General features: G+C 36.3%; 1 protein-coding gene across 1 annotated transcript in view; it reads left to right on the forward strand.

Moving 5' to 3' along the window:
* Window positions 1-1105: 1105 nt before the first annotated feature.
* LOC122804197 (palmitoyltransferase ZDHHC22-like) overlaps window positions 1106-15856 on the forward strand; it is a 32947-nt gene continuing 18196 nt past the window's right edge. Inside the window, exon 1 of the mRNA XM_044073893.1 lies at window positions 1106-1649. Within this exon, the coding sequence (XP_043929828.1) occupies window positions 1115-1649 (535 nt within the window). The 5' untranslated portion in view covers window positions 1106-1114. The remainder of the gene's footprint in view (window positions 1650-15856) is intronic.

Raw genomic sequence — 15856 nt, forward strand, 5'->3', positions numbered from 1 at the left:
AGTTCACATATTTTCCACAGAAAAAGAAATTTAGTGCAAGGTTTTCTGCAAAGAGAGACTTATTTGCTCAGACCTGAAGAATCACTAGCTGACCAAATGTTCCACTGCACCTGCTGAAGGAGCACAGTTCAATAGCAAGAAAGCTCTGAGCTTTTCACCTCTAACTGTTGTTTTATATAAAGCTCCTGACAGAATGTGTAAAAGGTGCCCTTTAGCTTTGAACAGCTGTCTGGTATCAGTGGGGGTAGGACCCATACAGCTTAGGCTGCTGCCACAGTGATCTAGTGTTGAACATCTATAACAGTAGTACAAGAAACACTGGAAGGGAAGGAGGGGGACTGAACCAAGTGGAAGAGCAGTGTTGCATCCTCATCTGCCTAGAGGAATGTCTTTTGTTTCACAGACAACCACTGCTTTCTTCCAGAGAAACAGATGTGTGTTTTACAAAGTGTTAGAAAAGGAGATATCTGAGAAGGGAGAAATGTGACGAAATATTGGTCTGTCAGAATAGGTGCCACCTTTATAGTTTTTAATAATTCACAAGACAAGTGAGGTCTGGAACCGAGTGTCCAGAAGGCCACCATTTTTTCTCAGGTTGTTCCATCTGCAAATGTACCATTTATCAGGAGAACCTGAGAAGGTGGAGACCATGAACATTTTATACTTTTCATAGTATGGATTAGCACAGAAATGTTATACCTTAGGATAGGAAAAACTATGAAGTCTGGCTCTGTATCTGAAAATGACTGCTCCTTGAATCAACCTGATGACAGTCACAGAGTGGAGTAGAAAGCCATGTCTCTATAAGTAAACATATTTCAGGACTCTAAGGTAAATGAGACAGCTACTTTGTTTTGCAGTTAAAAGTATTTAAGACAGTACAACAAAGTGTGAAATATATGCCAACAAACCAACAGGAAAAAGAATGTCTTTTGTATGTAAAGTTAGCTAATTGCTTTGCATAAGTGAGAATATTTACCATAAGAGTGACAGAAGAGCTACCACAAGCTTGTAACTGGTCTATTAAAAAGTCATACTTTAGTTTCTACTTCCACTAGATACTAACTTGTTTTTTCTTGCTTTATTCTGCTGTTTTGCAGGACTCTGCTGAAGGATGCTGAAGCTCCTTAATATTGTTGCCCCAGCTTACTTTCTTTGTGGTGCTGCTGTGACATTTGCACTCCAGCTTTTCCTCTTCATCCCTGCAATCTTTGGGTATCCCTCTACAAGCATCCCTCCTTTTACACTCTTCCACGGTGTGCTGTTTCTCTTCCTGGCCACCAATACAATGGGGAACTATATCCTAACCATTCTGAACCCCTCAGAATGTGTGCAAGACAGTACTTTTGACAAGAAGGCTACAGATCAAGCAGATGGAGTGGATAACCAGCTAATAAAAGCGACCCACTTTTGCAAGCTGTGCAGTAAGGTAATCTGGAAACGTGACCATCATTGCTTATTTACTGGCAACTGCATCGGAAAGAGGAATCTGCGGTATTTCATCATGTTCTGTCTCTATACCTCTCTCACCTGCCTGTACTCCCTCGTGTTGGGTGTTGCTTATCTCACTCTGGAATATGCACTTTCCTTTGGGAGCCCACTAACTTTTCTTACACTGCTGCCTCTCGCTGTTGCTTATTTCTTCTTAGGTATGGAATATATACCCCTAATTCACAAATATTATCTCTTTAAATCATATTTTAATTAGCTACTAGCTTTTTAATTTGACTAAACAGATTCTGAATTACATAAGTTAGCTCTAAAAAGTATAATAAAATGCAGTATTTTGAGAAGTCATCTAAAATATATAACAATAAAGGTAACATTTGAGATTTGGTGCAAAATTCTGGAAATATTGTAATTCCAATTAAATAAAAAAATGACAGTATTTTAAAAGAAGTTCTAGAATATACCCCAACAGTAGGAAAGTATAATATAATTTCTAGCAATTTATAAAAACTTGCAGACAGTGTCAGCATTGTATCAAAAGTACAGTATTTTTAATATCAGTTTCCTTTCTTCCTATCACATATTTTATTTTTGAGGTTAGCTATTCCACTTGATAGCACAGCAAGTAACACAGGCATTAATACAGAATTAACTTTGTAATTTCTTCAGTGCAAGAATTATGTTGCAATTGTCATTCTCTTTTTCACTACAACCAACATTTTCTTCTTCTGATTATGTGTTTATAATTTGCTTTGTTCCTGTCTGTCTGTATGTCTGTTTCTGGTGCATCATCATGTCCATTTATAAATTAATTTCTAGGCTTCTGTTACTATTCCACACTTGTTCATGCCAAGATGAAAAGAATTAAGGAATACAGTACTTGGTTGAGGGATTGCACTGAAGAAAATGAGCAGTCTACTGAATGGGTGGGGGTGTCTTCTGACACAATGACAAATTCTGTGTCAAGGACATATTCTACCTCATTCTGGAAGAGTGTGCCTTGCTGGAATCTGGACTGGAGAGCTATAGTCATATGGCTCCCTACATGAAGTGTGACACTCAGAGATGCAAGTCCCGATGCTTCAAAACTAAAATGTGTAATTTCTGAAAAAAGTAATTTTCCTGACTACTGTTAATAAGCTCTAGAAAAGTGGATATAAAGAAAGTACTTAGGTATCTTTGGCAGGTTACAACCTGAAAAGCAAAAAGAGCCTGCTCAGAACAACATGAAAAAGCACTTTGTGTGAACGCTTGTTGTTTGTTTATAGCCTTTGTATAATTTTATAATAAACTGCCTTCTGTAGATTCTGAGATGGTTCTTTTTGCTTTTTGAGAAGTGGCTATATACTGCCAAATTATTCCAACCAGCTGGTGCAGCCTTCCTAAAGACTTTTTCTGCAGTTGCTAGATTATTAGAAGGTTATCTTGATTTTATGTCTCTCTGATCTGCAGATCTCATTGGATAGTGCTGTTCATGCATTTATTTACTAGAGTAGAGCACTGATTTAGCAAAAATTATTGCAGACTCACTCCAGGTTGCAATAAACAAATAAATGCACAAAGAATATAACAATGCAGGCATAAATAATACAACAATAACTGTAGTATAAGCTGTACATGACAAGTAGTTTTTTCAGGCTATATGACAGTTGGGAAGAAACAATTTTGTAAATGCAACAATTTAAATGTGAATGTGTTCCGAAGTGAGGTACATTACAGTTGGTAGATGTCATGTGGAAATTAAATGACATATTCCATTTAGTAAACTTAGGAGAAGTTGAATATTGTAGGATGATTTTATTGGCAAAGATAGTGAATACGCCAAATAAAAATTAACACATTAGCTGTGACTGCATGTCTAGCCTCAGATACTAGGAACTTTATAAACTTGCAGCAGACCTTCAACTGTTTAGCACCTTTTCAACTAGTGTTCCTAAATGATGGTTGAAGATTAGACTAGTGTCAAAACATACACCAAGATATTTACAACAAGAAACCTGCTCGATATATTGTATTGGTCTTCTCTATCCAGGCCATTAACCTGTTTATTTTAAGGGTTTGCTTATTGCTAAATAACATGGCTGTTGATTTTAGCACCTCATCAACAAGTCCTCCTATATGATGCTTGAAGATTAGACTAGTGTCAAACCACACAGCAAGATATTTATACCAAAAACATGCTTGATGGATGTGTGTATTTCTCCTCTCTAGCCAGCATTAGTCTGCTTCTAGTTTGCTTCTTACCAAAAACACCACAACCCAGCATACTCCAACACTTAAACAAAACAAAAAAACGCTGACCAGAAAATTCACAGCACACAGAGAGTTTAATAGTTTGAGCAGTTTCATTCCAGTAAAGCAGGAACTTCCTGAGAAACAATGTAGCAACTTCCTGTTTTCCTTAAAAAGCCTTAAAGGTGCCAAACATTACAAAAACTAAACACACATAATTTGTTATTGTAAAATAAAGAAATAATGCTAAGAAAACATTTAAAAACAAAGCCCAATAAATGGAAAATATTACAATTATTATATATAACATACTCATGTATAAAGTGTAAAATTTAAAATGCTAAATGCCTTCATAATATGAAACAAATGGGTAAAATGTAGAACACGTACTAATGACTTACTAACAACTTCAACCAGGAAGGTCATAGGATGGTTAAAATATACTGGTTTTACTTATTAAAAAGATCTTCTAATGAATTAATAATGATTTATTTCTATTTACCATGAACATCAGTTAAAAATTCCCTAACACTAAATGTGTAACAGAACCTTTCAATGTGGAACTTCAAGGAGTACACTTCAGAGGTAAGGTCGAAATATGCATCAACACTGATTCATGTAAAGCTTAATACTTTGTGAAACCTTATTTAAATTTAATAAAATGCCAGGAATCTTGTTAAATACTAGCTGCCTTAATTCTTAAAATGGGATTTTACAGAAACAAAGTCATTAAATCCAGAGGATGTCCCTGCATTCATAAGCAGCTTCCAAAATAGTTCACATTGTTCTAGATGCAATTCCTAATCCCCACCTCTAGTAGGCACTGGAACCTTCTCAAGCATAGAAAATTTAAAACTTTTTAAAGTGTGTGTGTGTCTTTCGGCTTTTCCCGGTTAGGGGTCACCACAGCGGAACTCCGGTCTGCTAATGATTGGCAGTAGAGTTTTACGTGCTGGCTTGCCAGGCCTAACGCACAACCTTCAACGAAGGAACGCCCATTCATGCATGTTGTCACACAGCGGACGCTCTAACTGAGAAAGTCCATACATTTAATGGAATGCTTATACAAGCCACTGAAGTTGTGTGCCTTTTTGATGGCATGATTATGCTGGTAAATCCTTTTTCTCAATGGGCTGATGGTTATGCCAATATAGAACGCATGGAGAATGAGGAGCAAAAAGCTATGTATACAACCCCTTTCATTTCACAGTTCCCTCTGACTGTTAGCAGTTTGGGGTGACCTGCCACCATGTATTGTGTGCCCTGTAAAATAAATCTACATTGTTTGAAAGTTCCACAGTGTTTCATGCCAGCATCCCTAACCACAACATTTTCAGCATCACTGTTATTTTCTAAAAGGAGTCTTGGTTCTTACTATTTTTGTAAATAAATCTGGGTTGCATCCCAACCTGATCAAGCATCCCAGAAGTTCTAAAGATTGTATTGGTTGTTAATAATTTGTTTTAAACTGGAGAAGTTTCTACAAAGTTCCACTACAGAAACTTTCTCATGCTTGACTGAATGCTCTTTGTTCTCTGATACCTGTGAACAACTTTAAAAGTACTCCATATTTTGTGTTTCTGTGTCTACAGACCCATTGGTAGATATTGTCCATCAACACAGATGGATAACCACATTCAGTGAAAAGGTTAATCATAAAAGCCACCTCCTCCTGGAAAATCTGGTCATCAGTCACTACCCTACTCAGCCTTATTAGTTGCCCACTGACCAAGTTCTTTTTCTGCCAAAGGGGGTGGTGGCTGTCAAAATGTAAATAGGCATTGGAATATGTTGGTTTTCTATAAATGTTAGACTTGTAATTACATTCATCCTCTTTCTTGTAGATAGTGATGTCCAAGAAATTAATTAAGTCATTATGACATAGATGGTTGAACTGAAGGAAGTTGGTTGACTGGTTTAAAAATATAACAAAAAACAAAAGTTCCTCAACATTTCCTTTCCACAGAATGAGTATATCATCCACATTCTAAGATACCTTTCCACATAAATGAACAGTGGGGAATTAAACACATTGGTTTCCCAGTTCTATAATACCATAATGGTGAAAATGGGGGCTGAAACTGCCCTCATTGCAAAACCATTGTGCTGTTTATAATACCCACCTTAAAAGTAGAAGAAATTGTTGGTCAAGACTGTTTCCATACACTGGTAGACCAGGCTTATATCATTTCTACTCAGGTCTGAGCCCTTCATTTTGGATTCCAAAAAACATTTGAGTCCCTGGTTGTGAGGGATAAGAGAGAAAAGGTCCTTAACGTCAATGGTCACAAATAATCCCTCAGATAAATATGGTAACTGCAGATCAGAGTGTGTACGTACCTTTAAGAAGCTTTCCATGGGCTTGCACATGTGTATAACTACTGAGCACGTGCAAGCTAGACTGCCATTTTGTAGAGAGCTTTTGAGATATGAGCATGTATGTATGTGTTAGTCTGTCAGTTAATCAGTTCATTTATATTTTATGTGCTGCTATCCATTCTGATGTGTTTCTATGTAGCAAAGCATATAAACAAACTACCCTGCGTGTTTGTCTTGCATGATAACAGAGGACAAGTGACATGGTGTCAGAATGGGATCCAGAATCAAGACCAAAGGCACTCAGTTAATGTTGGAGAATAGAGAGGAATGGATCATCCCCACTGCACGTATGACTTACAAAACAGGTCAGAAATGAATTCCAGGTACTAAAACTTGCTTAAATGATTTCTTACTCAAAGAAAATAAAACAAAGCATTCAGAATGCTCAAAATGAATTTCTAGTTAAACAAAATATCTGAAACTGTGACATATTGATAAAAATATTCAAATTAGTTACGAAAATGTTTGAAACAATGTCCAAATCGCATAAAATGTATAAAACAAGGAAAACTAATACATTTTTCACTATGTGCTACCTTTTTGAATTAATTAAAGCAATTTGAAATATCCGAAGTGTACCAAGTGTTCGCAAGTTTGTGCAGCATTACAGTACAGTTATTTTGCAAACTATAGCCATTTCAAATCATATTTCACAAAGTACAGTATTTTGAAGAGTTCATTCTGCATTAGAATGTTATTTCAAGTACCTGGTGTGTGTGCATAGTCATATGTAATTACAAGGGCCATTTTGCAGTGTGTTTAAGCATAATTTGTTGGCATGGCAGAAGGCTTTTTCAAACCAACTCCACTTGTATTGATAATAATATTGCAGAGAATTGGAGAGTGTTTGAGAAAGAGTACAATATTTTCATACAAGCTGCATTTGCTGACAAATATGCACATACAAAGGCATGTATTCTACTTAATTTAGCTGGTTCAGAAGCCATAAAAAGAGAGTGTTAATTTGTGTATGCATCTGCTGTGTATGCAGGGGAGGGGGAAGACTGCCATATAGTGGTACCAGATGAAACAAGGGAAGGCCCCGAGTGCTTAAAATGTAAATTTAGAGAAATGTGTATCCCCCAAATGAATGTTACAATGGAAAGGCACTTATTTTGCACAAGGGATCAAAAGCCTAGTGAAACTTTTGCAGCATATATAACTGACTTGAGAAACAGAGCTAAAACGTGTAGATTTGGTGATTTAAGGGATGAGTTGATAAAAGGCAGACTTGCATGTGGTATTAAAGATAATGCTGTGAGAAAGATTTTGATTTGAGACAGTGATTTAATTTTGAATAAGGCCATAGAGATTTGTCAAATACATGAGTTCACAGGAAAGCACACATATATGCTCACAAATGAGAAATGCATGCTTCCACTATCTTCTAAAGCAAATGCTGATAGTATGCAGCATGTGGTTAAAAGAAACAGGCCCAAGCACATGGAGCTGATGCAGGTCCTGTAACACTTCCTGGAAAACCCCTTAGCTTTCTAGCAAATTCCAGAGCATGCACAGTATCAGTAAAGCATAAGAGTGATTCAGCAAAATCAAAGAATGCGCCTTTTTCTAGCTTCATTGTCAATTGTTGTAACCATGGTGGAAGTCATGAGCCCAAAAGAGAAACGTGCTTAGCTTTTAGTCAGCAGTGCCACAAATGCAATAAGTGGAATCATTTCAAAAGGTTTTGTAAATCAAACAGGACACATTCTTTTATTAAAAGAGAACATTCAAAGAGACAAGTTGATCAATTAGAAAGCTGTGACCCTACTTTTTATGTTCATGGGGTGTCTGTTGTTAAAGAAACAGTCAATGCAGTAGATTTGTGGGTAAAGAATGAAGTATTTTGTGCTGTTTGGATTAATGGGAGACCCACAGAGCTCAAAGCTAATATAAGATCAAATTGTAATGTTATGTCAGCAGAAACATTTGCTAGAGTATGTGCTGGTGAGAAGCTTGGTTTGGCAAAGTGTGCAAAGTTTGTTGCTTATGGTGGTGTAGAAATTTAGACTGAAGGTTCCATAGTGTTTTCGTGTTACTCTGCTGGGAACCGCTATGACTTGCAATTTTACATAGTCAAAAGGCATGTACACTCATTATTAAGCCTCAGAGATGGTTTGAAAATGGGACTACTTTCATTTAATAAGGAAGTCCACTACGTAAGCTTAAAAGACTTATGCGGCTGTTCGCTAAAAAAAATAATTTAACATCATAAACAGGTGGGGGGGGACTTCACCCCCCCACTATCCCCAACATGGGGGGTTTCTGCCCCACACACCCCCCCTAAATAAATATACCAACTCCGAGATTGCACTATAGGGAAGGAAAGGGCAACTCAGTGAAGTTGGTCAACTACCTCCTTGCCCTATGACATATTCATCGAATCGCTTAAATACAATTCGATAAATATGTGTTGCTGTTTCCATATTCACTTAGAAGCATTTTTGTGTTTCTAATATATGACAACACTTTTTCTTTCTATTTCTTTTTCTTTTTAATGATTTTGCAATGACAGCAATGGCAAACTCTGCAAACTCTATGCTGTGTACTCCCCTTAGTTGTCAGACCAGCCAGGAAAGTTCCAGTCACCCCAGAAAGTCAGTCACTATGCAGAATAAAAAAACAAAACCAGCAAGACAAAATGGTGCAGCAAGGTGTAGTTTATCCAGTAGGTTCTTCTATCCTCCCTGACATGTGGTTTCTTCAGATGATACCTTCCAGTGACTGGGTTCCCCTACTGACTGGGTATCTTCCATGGTAGCTATTCTTAATTGCCACAATCATATTTCATTCAACCCTGGATACTGGGTAGCACCCAGCCTTAATTGCCATTTAAGTTCACAGGAATTAAGGTGTTTGGAAATAATCTGACCCTGAGGTTCAGGTTTTACTTGCTCAATAATTAAAAACTTAAACTTGTGGGTTGAAAAAGTGGTAATGTACTTATACAATGCGTGTGTACTTTTTTGTTTTGTAATATCTTGTAAATGCTCATATATTCTTTCTTTAAGACACCTGGAGGTTTTCCCAACATAGTAAGCAGCACACTCCTGCCACTGAGCAAGATATAACACGTTTTGTGTTACACAAATACCACCCCTTGATTTTATAATTGGTACCCCTTATATTAAAATTACTATCTGTACAAATATATGAACAGTGGCACAATGCCCACATTTTAAAGTTCCTAGTGTTTGATCTGTTATTTCTCCCATCTCTTTCTTCTTCCTTATTTGACTTTATGTAGCTTTTAAGAGTCTTATTCTTTCTAAACACATGGCAGGGTCTATCACCCAGTTTTTCTTTTAACTGGGGTCTAATGTAATAACCCTCCAGTTATTGTAAAAACAATCTAAAATATTATGACTGTCTAAGCTATTGGTAGAAGTAAACATTTTCTGTCCACTGTCATTTGTGTTCATATATTTGTGGCTGTGATTGGTTTTGTATCTTTATCTATTCTTATTTGTTATTCTTTATTTCTTCTATTTCTTATTTATTTTTTGTGGCATTCATTTGGGTTAATTTCATTATTATACTGTATTTTGGGTTTTTGTCTTTTTCATTAATTTATTTTATTTGTTGATGTTGTAGATTGTTATTAGGTTCTGATTATGGTTGATTTTTGTGGTTCTTTTGTTTTTTCTTGTGTAGCTTGTCTATTACCATGGTTTGAGATGGTTCTGTATTTATATATTAACTAAATTTTGTATGGACCTGTTAATCTGGTTTTGAATTGCATGATCTTAGTTTTGGTTTGTTAATATGATCATTATGTTTCCATGTCTTTGTAGTTCTTGGAGCCTTTTTGGCTCCTTTTTGGCTTTATGGATGAGGACCATTTTGTTTAGTGTTTCCGACAGTTCTCGGCCTGTATTATACACAATCATGTTTTCATTTTTGTTTAGGTTAATTTTATTTATTTTTCCTTTTAGTATTATTCATTTTGTGCTTTTTGCTGTTGTTGGGCGTTATTAGTGTATTTTTTTAATGGGATTGTCTTATTGCTGAGTCCATATTGTTTGTCATTAGTCTTATTCAGATAGTTATGGTTCGAGTTAAGGTGTGGAGAAGATTGCTTTTATTGGTTGTTCAATGACTTTGGTAGCTTGGATGTTTGCTTTTTAATGTTGTCATTGTAAGCTGTTATTATTCTTATTTTTTGAAACAGGGTATACAATGTTTAGCCTGGACACTGTATGGTTGTCTGTTACCAGTAGGCTTTAGTCCGAGATATTTTTTTTTCATCTTTTTTGGCCATGATTGGTCCTATTTTAACCAGGATCATGCTCATTGGCAGTCTTGATGTCTCGGTTTTTTAGTCTTTTTTATACCTTCTCATAGATATCTGTTTTGTTTTTATAATTATATTTAAGTATTTGTATTCCTTGTGGGATATCATGTCCCGTTATTGGGTTTGTGATCGTGTTACATATACTTATTTTTGCTGAGAGATGATGAAGATTCTATGAATGTGAATTATGAGGATTTTCCTGATTGGGATAATTTTTGAAAGGGGTGATTTGACTGGTTTTAAGAAACCGAGCCTCAGAGATGGAATTTACTCACTTTTTTCGGTACTAAGATTTTTCTTGTTGATGAGTTATAGAACTTTAATATTGGAGAAAGTCTGAGACAGTTCACTATAAGAGGAGAACTTTTTTTTTTGTGAAACTGCAGCAACATTTTGGCATGGACATAATAGATTACCGTTCATTGGCCAATTGTTTCAGATAGGCTATTTGATTGGTTTAAATATTGACCATCTAACTGATTTAGAACCAGAAATCTTTTTTTTTTTGATTGACCAGTGTATGTCTGCCATGCAATAAGCATTTTACCAGTATTAAAAGTGCTCATTTTCTGATATTTTTAACATTTTTTTCCAATTTATTTTAGATCTAATTAGATTTTTAATGTTGGAGAAAATCTGAGATGTTTCATCATAAGATGAGAGTGTATTTCTTGTAAGGAAATTAACAGCAATATTTTGGCATGGACATAATGAATCATTGTTCATTGGCCAATTATTTCATATAGGCTATTTGATTGGTTTACATATCATTTCTCCAATTGGTTTAGAATTGGAAACCATCCTCTGTATTGGCCAGTGTATGTTTGCCTTTGTTATAAACATTTTTTTAATATTAAAAGTGTTTGTTTTTTTAATATTTTTTAACATTTTTTGTAACTAATTTTTATATATTTATATTATAAGAGACACAGCCTTTAGTTATGTTAGACATGGATTTTTTTGAGTTATTTCTGATTTTTTGCCTTAATTGCTATCATGTGATTTGTGAGTTATATAAATGTGGGCATTTAGTGTGTTGGTTTATCTACTGAAGTTTCTGTTACTAGAGATGAAAGCGCTTATTTTACGAATAAAGTCTTCTCCTCGTTCTTTCTGGTTCATCTTTGTTTATTCCAATTTGTCTTTATTTTTGGGTTTGTAAGAATGCATATTTGGTTGTTAGATTAAAACATGTGACCTTTATTGTGGTGCTATTTTAAGTTGTTAATGGAAGTTTAATTAGTTCTGAAGAAGTTCTGGGAAGAACAAAAGTGCTTAACTCTTTTATTTTGGTTTAACAAATAATTGTTTATTTTAGTTTTACTGGTTGTTGGATTGTTTTTCTGCTGTGCACTGCTACAGGTGTTGGTGTTTTCAAGTTGTGGATTACATCTGTTTGGTTCTTAGTCTGCTGTTCTTCACTATTTTGAGAAAACCTATGCATACAGCTCCTGCTAGATTGCAATGTACAATGTTAAAATTGCAAAAGTATAATTTCAATCTTGTCAACATAAAAGGCAAACTTCTTTATCTTGCTGACACTTTATCCAGATCGCCCAGAAATACCACTGAACAGCATGAAAATGAGGAACTTGATTTTAAAGTCATGGAAATGAGACATTTTTCTTCCACACGTCTTGATGAGCTTAGAAGTCACACAGCTTCAGATCCAATTCTTCAGAAGCTCAATCAATTTATCAGTCAAGGATAGCCTTTAAAGTAATCTTGTTTACCTCATGACCTGCATCCCTATTTTCCTTACAGAGATGAGATTTTGTTTAACAGTGGTATCATCATGAAAGGTCCAAAAGTGATTGTTCCAAAATCCTTGCAACAAGAGTATATTACCATCTTGCATCATGGCCACCCCGGAACTGATTCTATCAAAAGAAGGGTGAGAGGACTAGTATTTTGGCCTTCTATGTCAAAGAATATTGACAGAGCACTTTCATCTTGTTTTGTATGTAATAGTACTAAGCCACATCAACAGAAAGAACCACTTCAACTTACCAAGATTCCTGAGCTACCTTGATCGACACCAGTAACAGACATTTTCGAATGGAATGGTCAACAGTAGTTGGTGTTAGCAGACTCTTATTCATATTGGTTTGAGATTGACCCACTTCCTAATCTAGCATCCAGTATTGTCATTACTAAGTTGAAGCGTCATTTTGCAGTCCATGGTAGTCCGCACAAAGTTATTTCTGACAATGGTACACAGTTTACAAGCCAGCATTTCAAGAGATTTGCTGAAGAGTGGGACTTTATACATGATACAAGTAGCCCTGAGTACCCACAGTCAAATGGTTTGGCAGAACATGCAGTTCAAAGTGTGAAACAGTTATTAGAGAAGTCGAAGCGAGAAAATAACGATGTTTTTCTAAATCTCCTGAATCTCAGAAATGTTCCTCATGATAAACATCTTGGCTCACCTGCTCAGAGACTTTTGTCGAGACAAACCAGAAGCACAGTACCAGTCAATAGCAATCTGTTGGTTCCCTGTGCTAAGAGCAACAAAGCAATGAAAGCTCAACTTATGAAAAGGTGTTTGTCCCAGAAGTCCTATTAAGATAAGACCAGCAAACCCGTCAAACCATTACAAGAAGGGGAAATAGTGAGGATGCAGACAGCAAAAGGTTTTGATCAGACTGGAGTCGTAAAAAGTGTATATCCAGAGCTGAGATCATACAGTGTGGAATCACAAGGAGTTGAATATAGGTGGAATTGGAAACATTTAGTACTGGTGTCCAAGCAAGTATTGCAGCATATTGCCTGTGATAAAGACTCTAGGTCTCAGAGTGAGTCATCCAGTGTTCCAGTTCCAGAGGGCATTCCAGGAAATATCCCTGTTCCTGAGAAGATTCCCAAGAGTCCTCCAACAAATTGTTCACCAATGACTGTCCCTGTTGCCAAACCCAGTCCTAACTACTACATTACTAGATCTGGTCACATTTCCAGACAATGTTCTAGATACATGGCAATTTGGACATGAATGTTGTGTTTATATTTCTTAGTGTGTGTATAATTGGATGCTTATTCAAATGTTATTATTACTGTAAGACAATTCACTAAAGACGGATGATATAGATCAGTGTGTATGTAACTTTAAGAAGCTTTCCATCGGGTTACACATGTGTATAAATACATAGCATGAGCAAGCTAGACTGCCATTTTGTAGAGAGTTGTTGAGATGTGAGCATGCATGTGTGTGTTAGTCTGTCAGTTAATCAGTTTGTTTATATTTTATGTTGCTGCTATCCATCCTGATGTGTTTCTATGTAATAAAGCATATAAACGAACTAACCTGCCTGTTTGTTTTGTATGATAACAAAGAACGAGTGACAGTAACCCAGCCATGGTCTCAAGAAAGTGCCAAAAGTCCTTGAGTAAATGCCCCTCATGGTTGTAAAAATGCTTCAGTTTAAATTTCACAAATTTGGCTAGTGGATCAGTCTTGGATCCTGCAGAAGCCATGGTTAGTATAAGAGGGGGATTCACAGGGGGATTTGTGTATCATTGGGATCCAAAAAATTTCTGGGATCCTTGGATGTCTCACTGTGAAATATTCTCAAGTTTTAATATCCAAGTCATAGGTGATAAACATGTCTTCCACATTCAGATCAGTACCGTATTGATTTCATTGCGTGAGACTTCTATGAAGAATTCACCATTGTTTAGAAATTTCAGCATTTTGGGCGAATACAAGAATTTATCCATCAACACAACCCCTCCCCCCTGTTGGGCTTCATTATACATATACTTTTGTTGCTACAGAGGGAAGACCACAGGTCTCTTTCATTTAACTTGAGGTTATAGTATAATCTCCTCTTACTAGAACACCACTCTCTGATACTAGCTTCACAAAGGTGTTCAAAAAGTAAAACTGGTGGCATAAGGGGTGGGTTCAAAGTACTGCTTCTACACAGCCCATTGTATACCGGGTCAACACCTCCAGAATTCATAGTAGACTGGAAGTTAATCTTTCTTGTGAACAATTTCAGTTCAGATAATTGGTCAACCACCTTTGTTGGCTTGACAGAACAAACTTAAAAACTTTCTGAAAACGGGCAACAGATACAGAGGAAAAATTATAAATCTTGCATACCCCAAAAACACGTACTAACTCGTCAGTCCTTGGATCAGTGGAAATCATTTGCATTGTCTCTGGAATTGTCAATTCTGGTGATTTCCCTATGAAAACCCTGTTCCATTTAACTGTCATGGAAGTTTGAAAAATCACCACCTTGCTTACCCCATTTCTCCTGTAGTCTTTTGGATTGCTGTGGGCCTTCATAACCCTGTGCAACATCCCCATAATCCTCAGAAATGCGTTCATGGGGTTGCCTTTTAAGGAGTGCAGGCGGTTGCTACATTGTTTCTGAGGAAGTTCCTACCTTACCGGAATGAAAGCGCTTAAACTATTAAACTCTGTGTGTGCTGTGACTTTTCTGGTTAGCGTTTTTTGTTTTATTACCATATAGTATAGCTTTTGATTTGGTTACATCCAGAAACAGAATTTTCCTTGAGCCATACATGCAATTTGAGAAAGTCAGCCTGAGTCCAGTGTACTACTTGCTCTGTAGTCTAGGACTTCTTAACACTTCTTAACATAATGAGGACAACAACCTAAATGTTTCTGAGGACAAAGCAAGTCAAGCTCATATTACATCATTTATTAACAATAAATTGAGAAAAGAGACTAATATAGACTGCTTAAGAGATGCCATCTTAAAGTGCACAGTGATCCAAACTTGTTCACCTCATCAGAGACTTGAAGATTCATTCTTCAAGGAAACTGTAAAACCATTTGTGAAGTCCTTCACCTAAACCATACCTTTTCAGTCTTGTTAATAAAAATACAGTCAATTGATTTATAAGACCTCTTTAGGTCTACAAAAAAATGACTGCTGTGAATAATTCCTTTTCCATATTACGACACACAGTACTGGTTACCAATTGCAACTTCAGTGCTAGCTTGGAATGAAATGTAGATTAGTAAGGAGTTTAAGGATAACAAGTAATATCAGATTTGGTGATCAGTATTTAAGGTAGTGGTACAAAACAGTGGGATTATTAAGAGGGAAGAGGCTCTGCTACAGCAAAAATTGCAATGAAGCAATATAATACTGAAGGCATGACTAGAAGATTGAGGAACAAAACAAGGTCAACTAATGTAAGGCAGGCCGAACTGCAAAAAATACAGTGAATATGTCAGGAGCTGTGTATAAAGAGAGTTTGAGCACAAAAAGATTCAGTTTTCTTTTTGTGTCTAGAAGGGAGGAAGCAGCCCTTTAAGATCAATGCTAGCAAACAAGCCCAACAAGTAAACTATATATACCAGGGTGTAAACTTCCACACCCTGGAACACAAAATGAAAATAGGCAAATTAAGGGGGACAGAGGGAGGGGATGCTATTCTAATAGTGGTCTATTTGAATATGGAGTTTTCAGGGTTAAACCGAGCTAAGCTGCTACCTTCCAGGCTGCAGAGAGAGTAAGATTT

Source organism: Protopterus annectens, chromosome 6.part0, assembly GCF_019279795.1.
Source record: "Protopterus annectens isolate FY-2018-M chromosome 6.part0, PAN1.0, whole genome shotgun sequence".
In the NCBI taxonomy this organism is placed as follows: Eukaryota; Metazoa; Chordata; order Ceratodontiformes; family Protopteridae; genus Protopterus; species Protopterus annectens.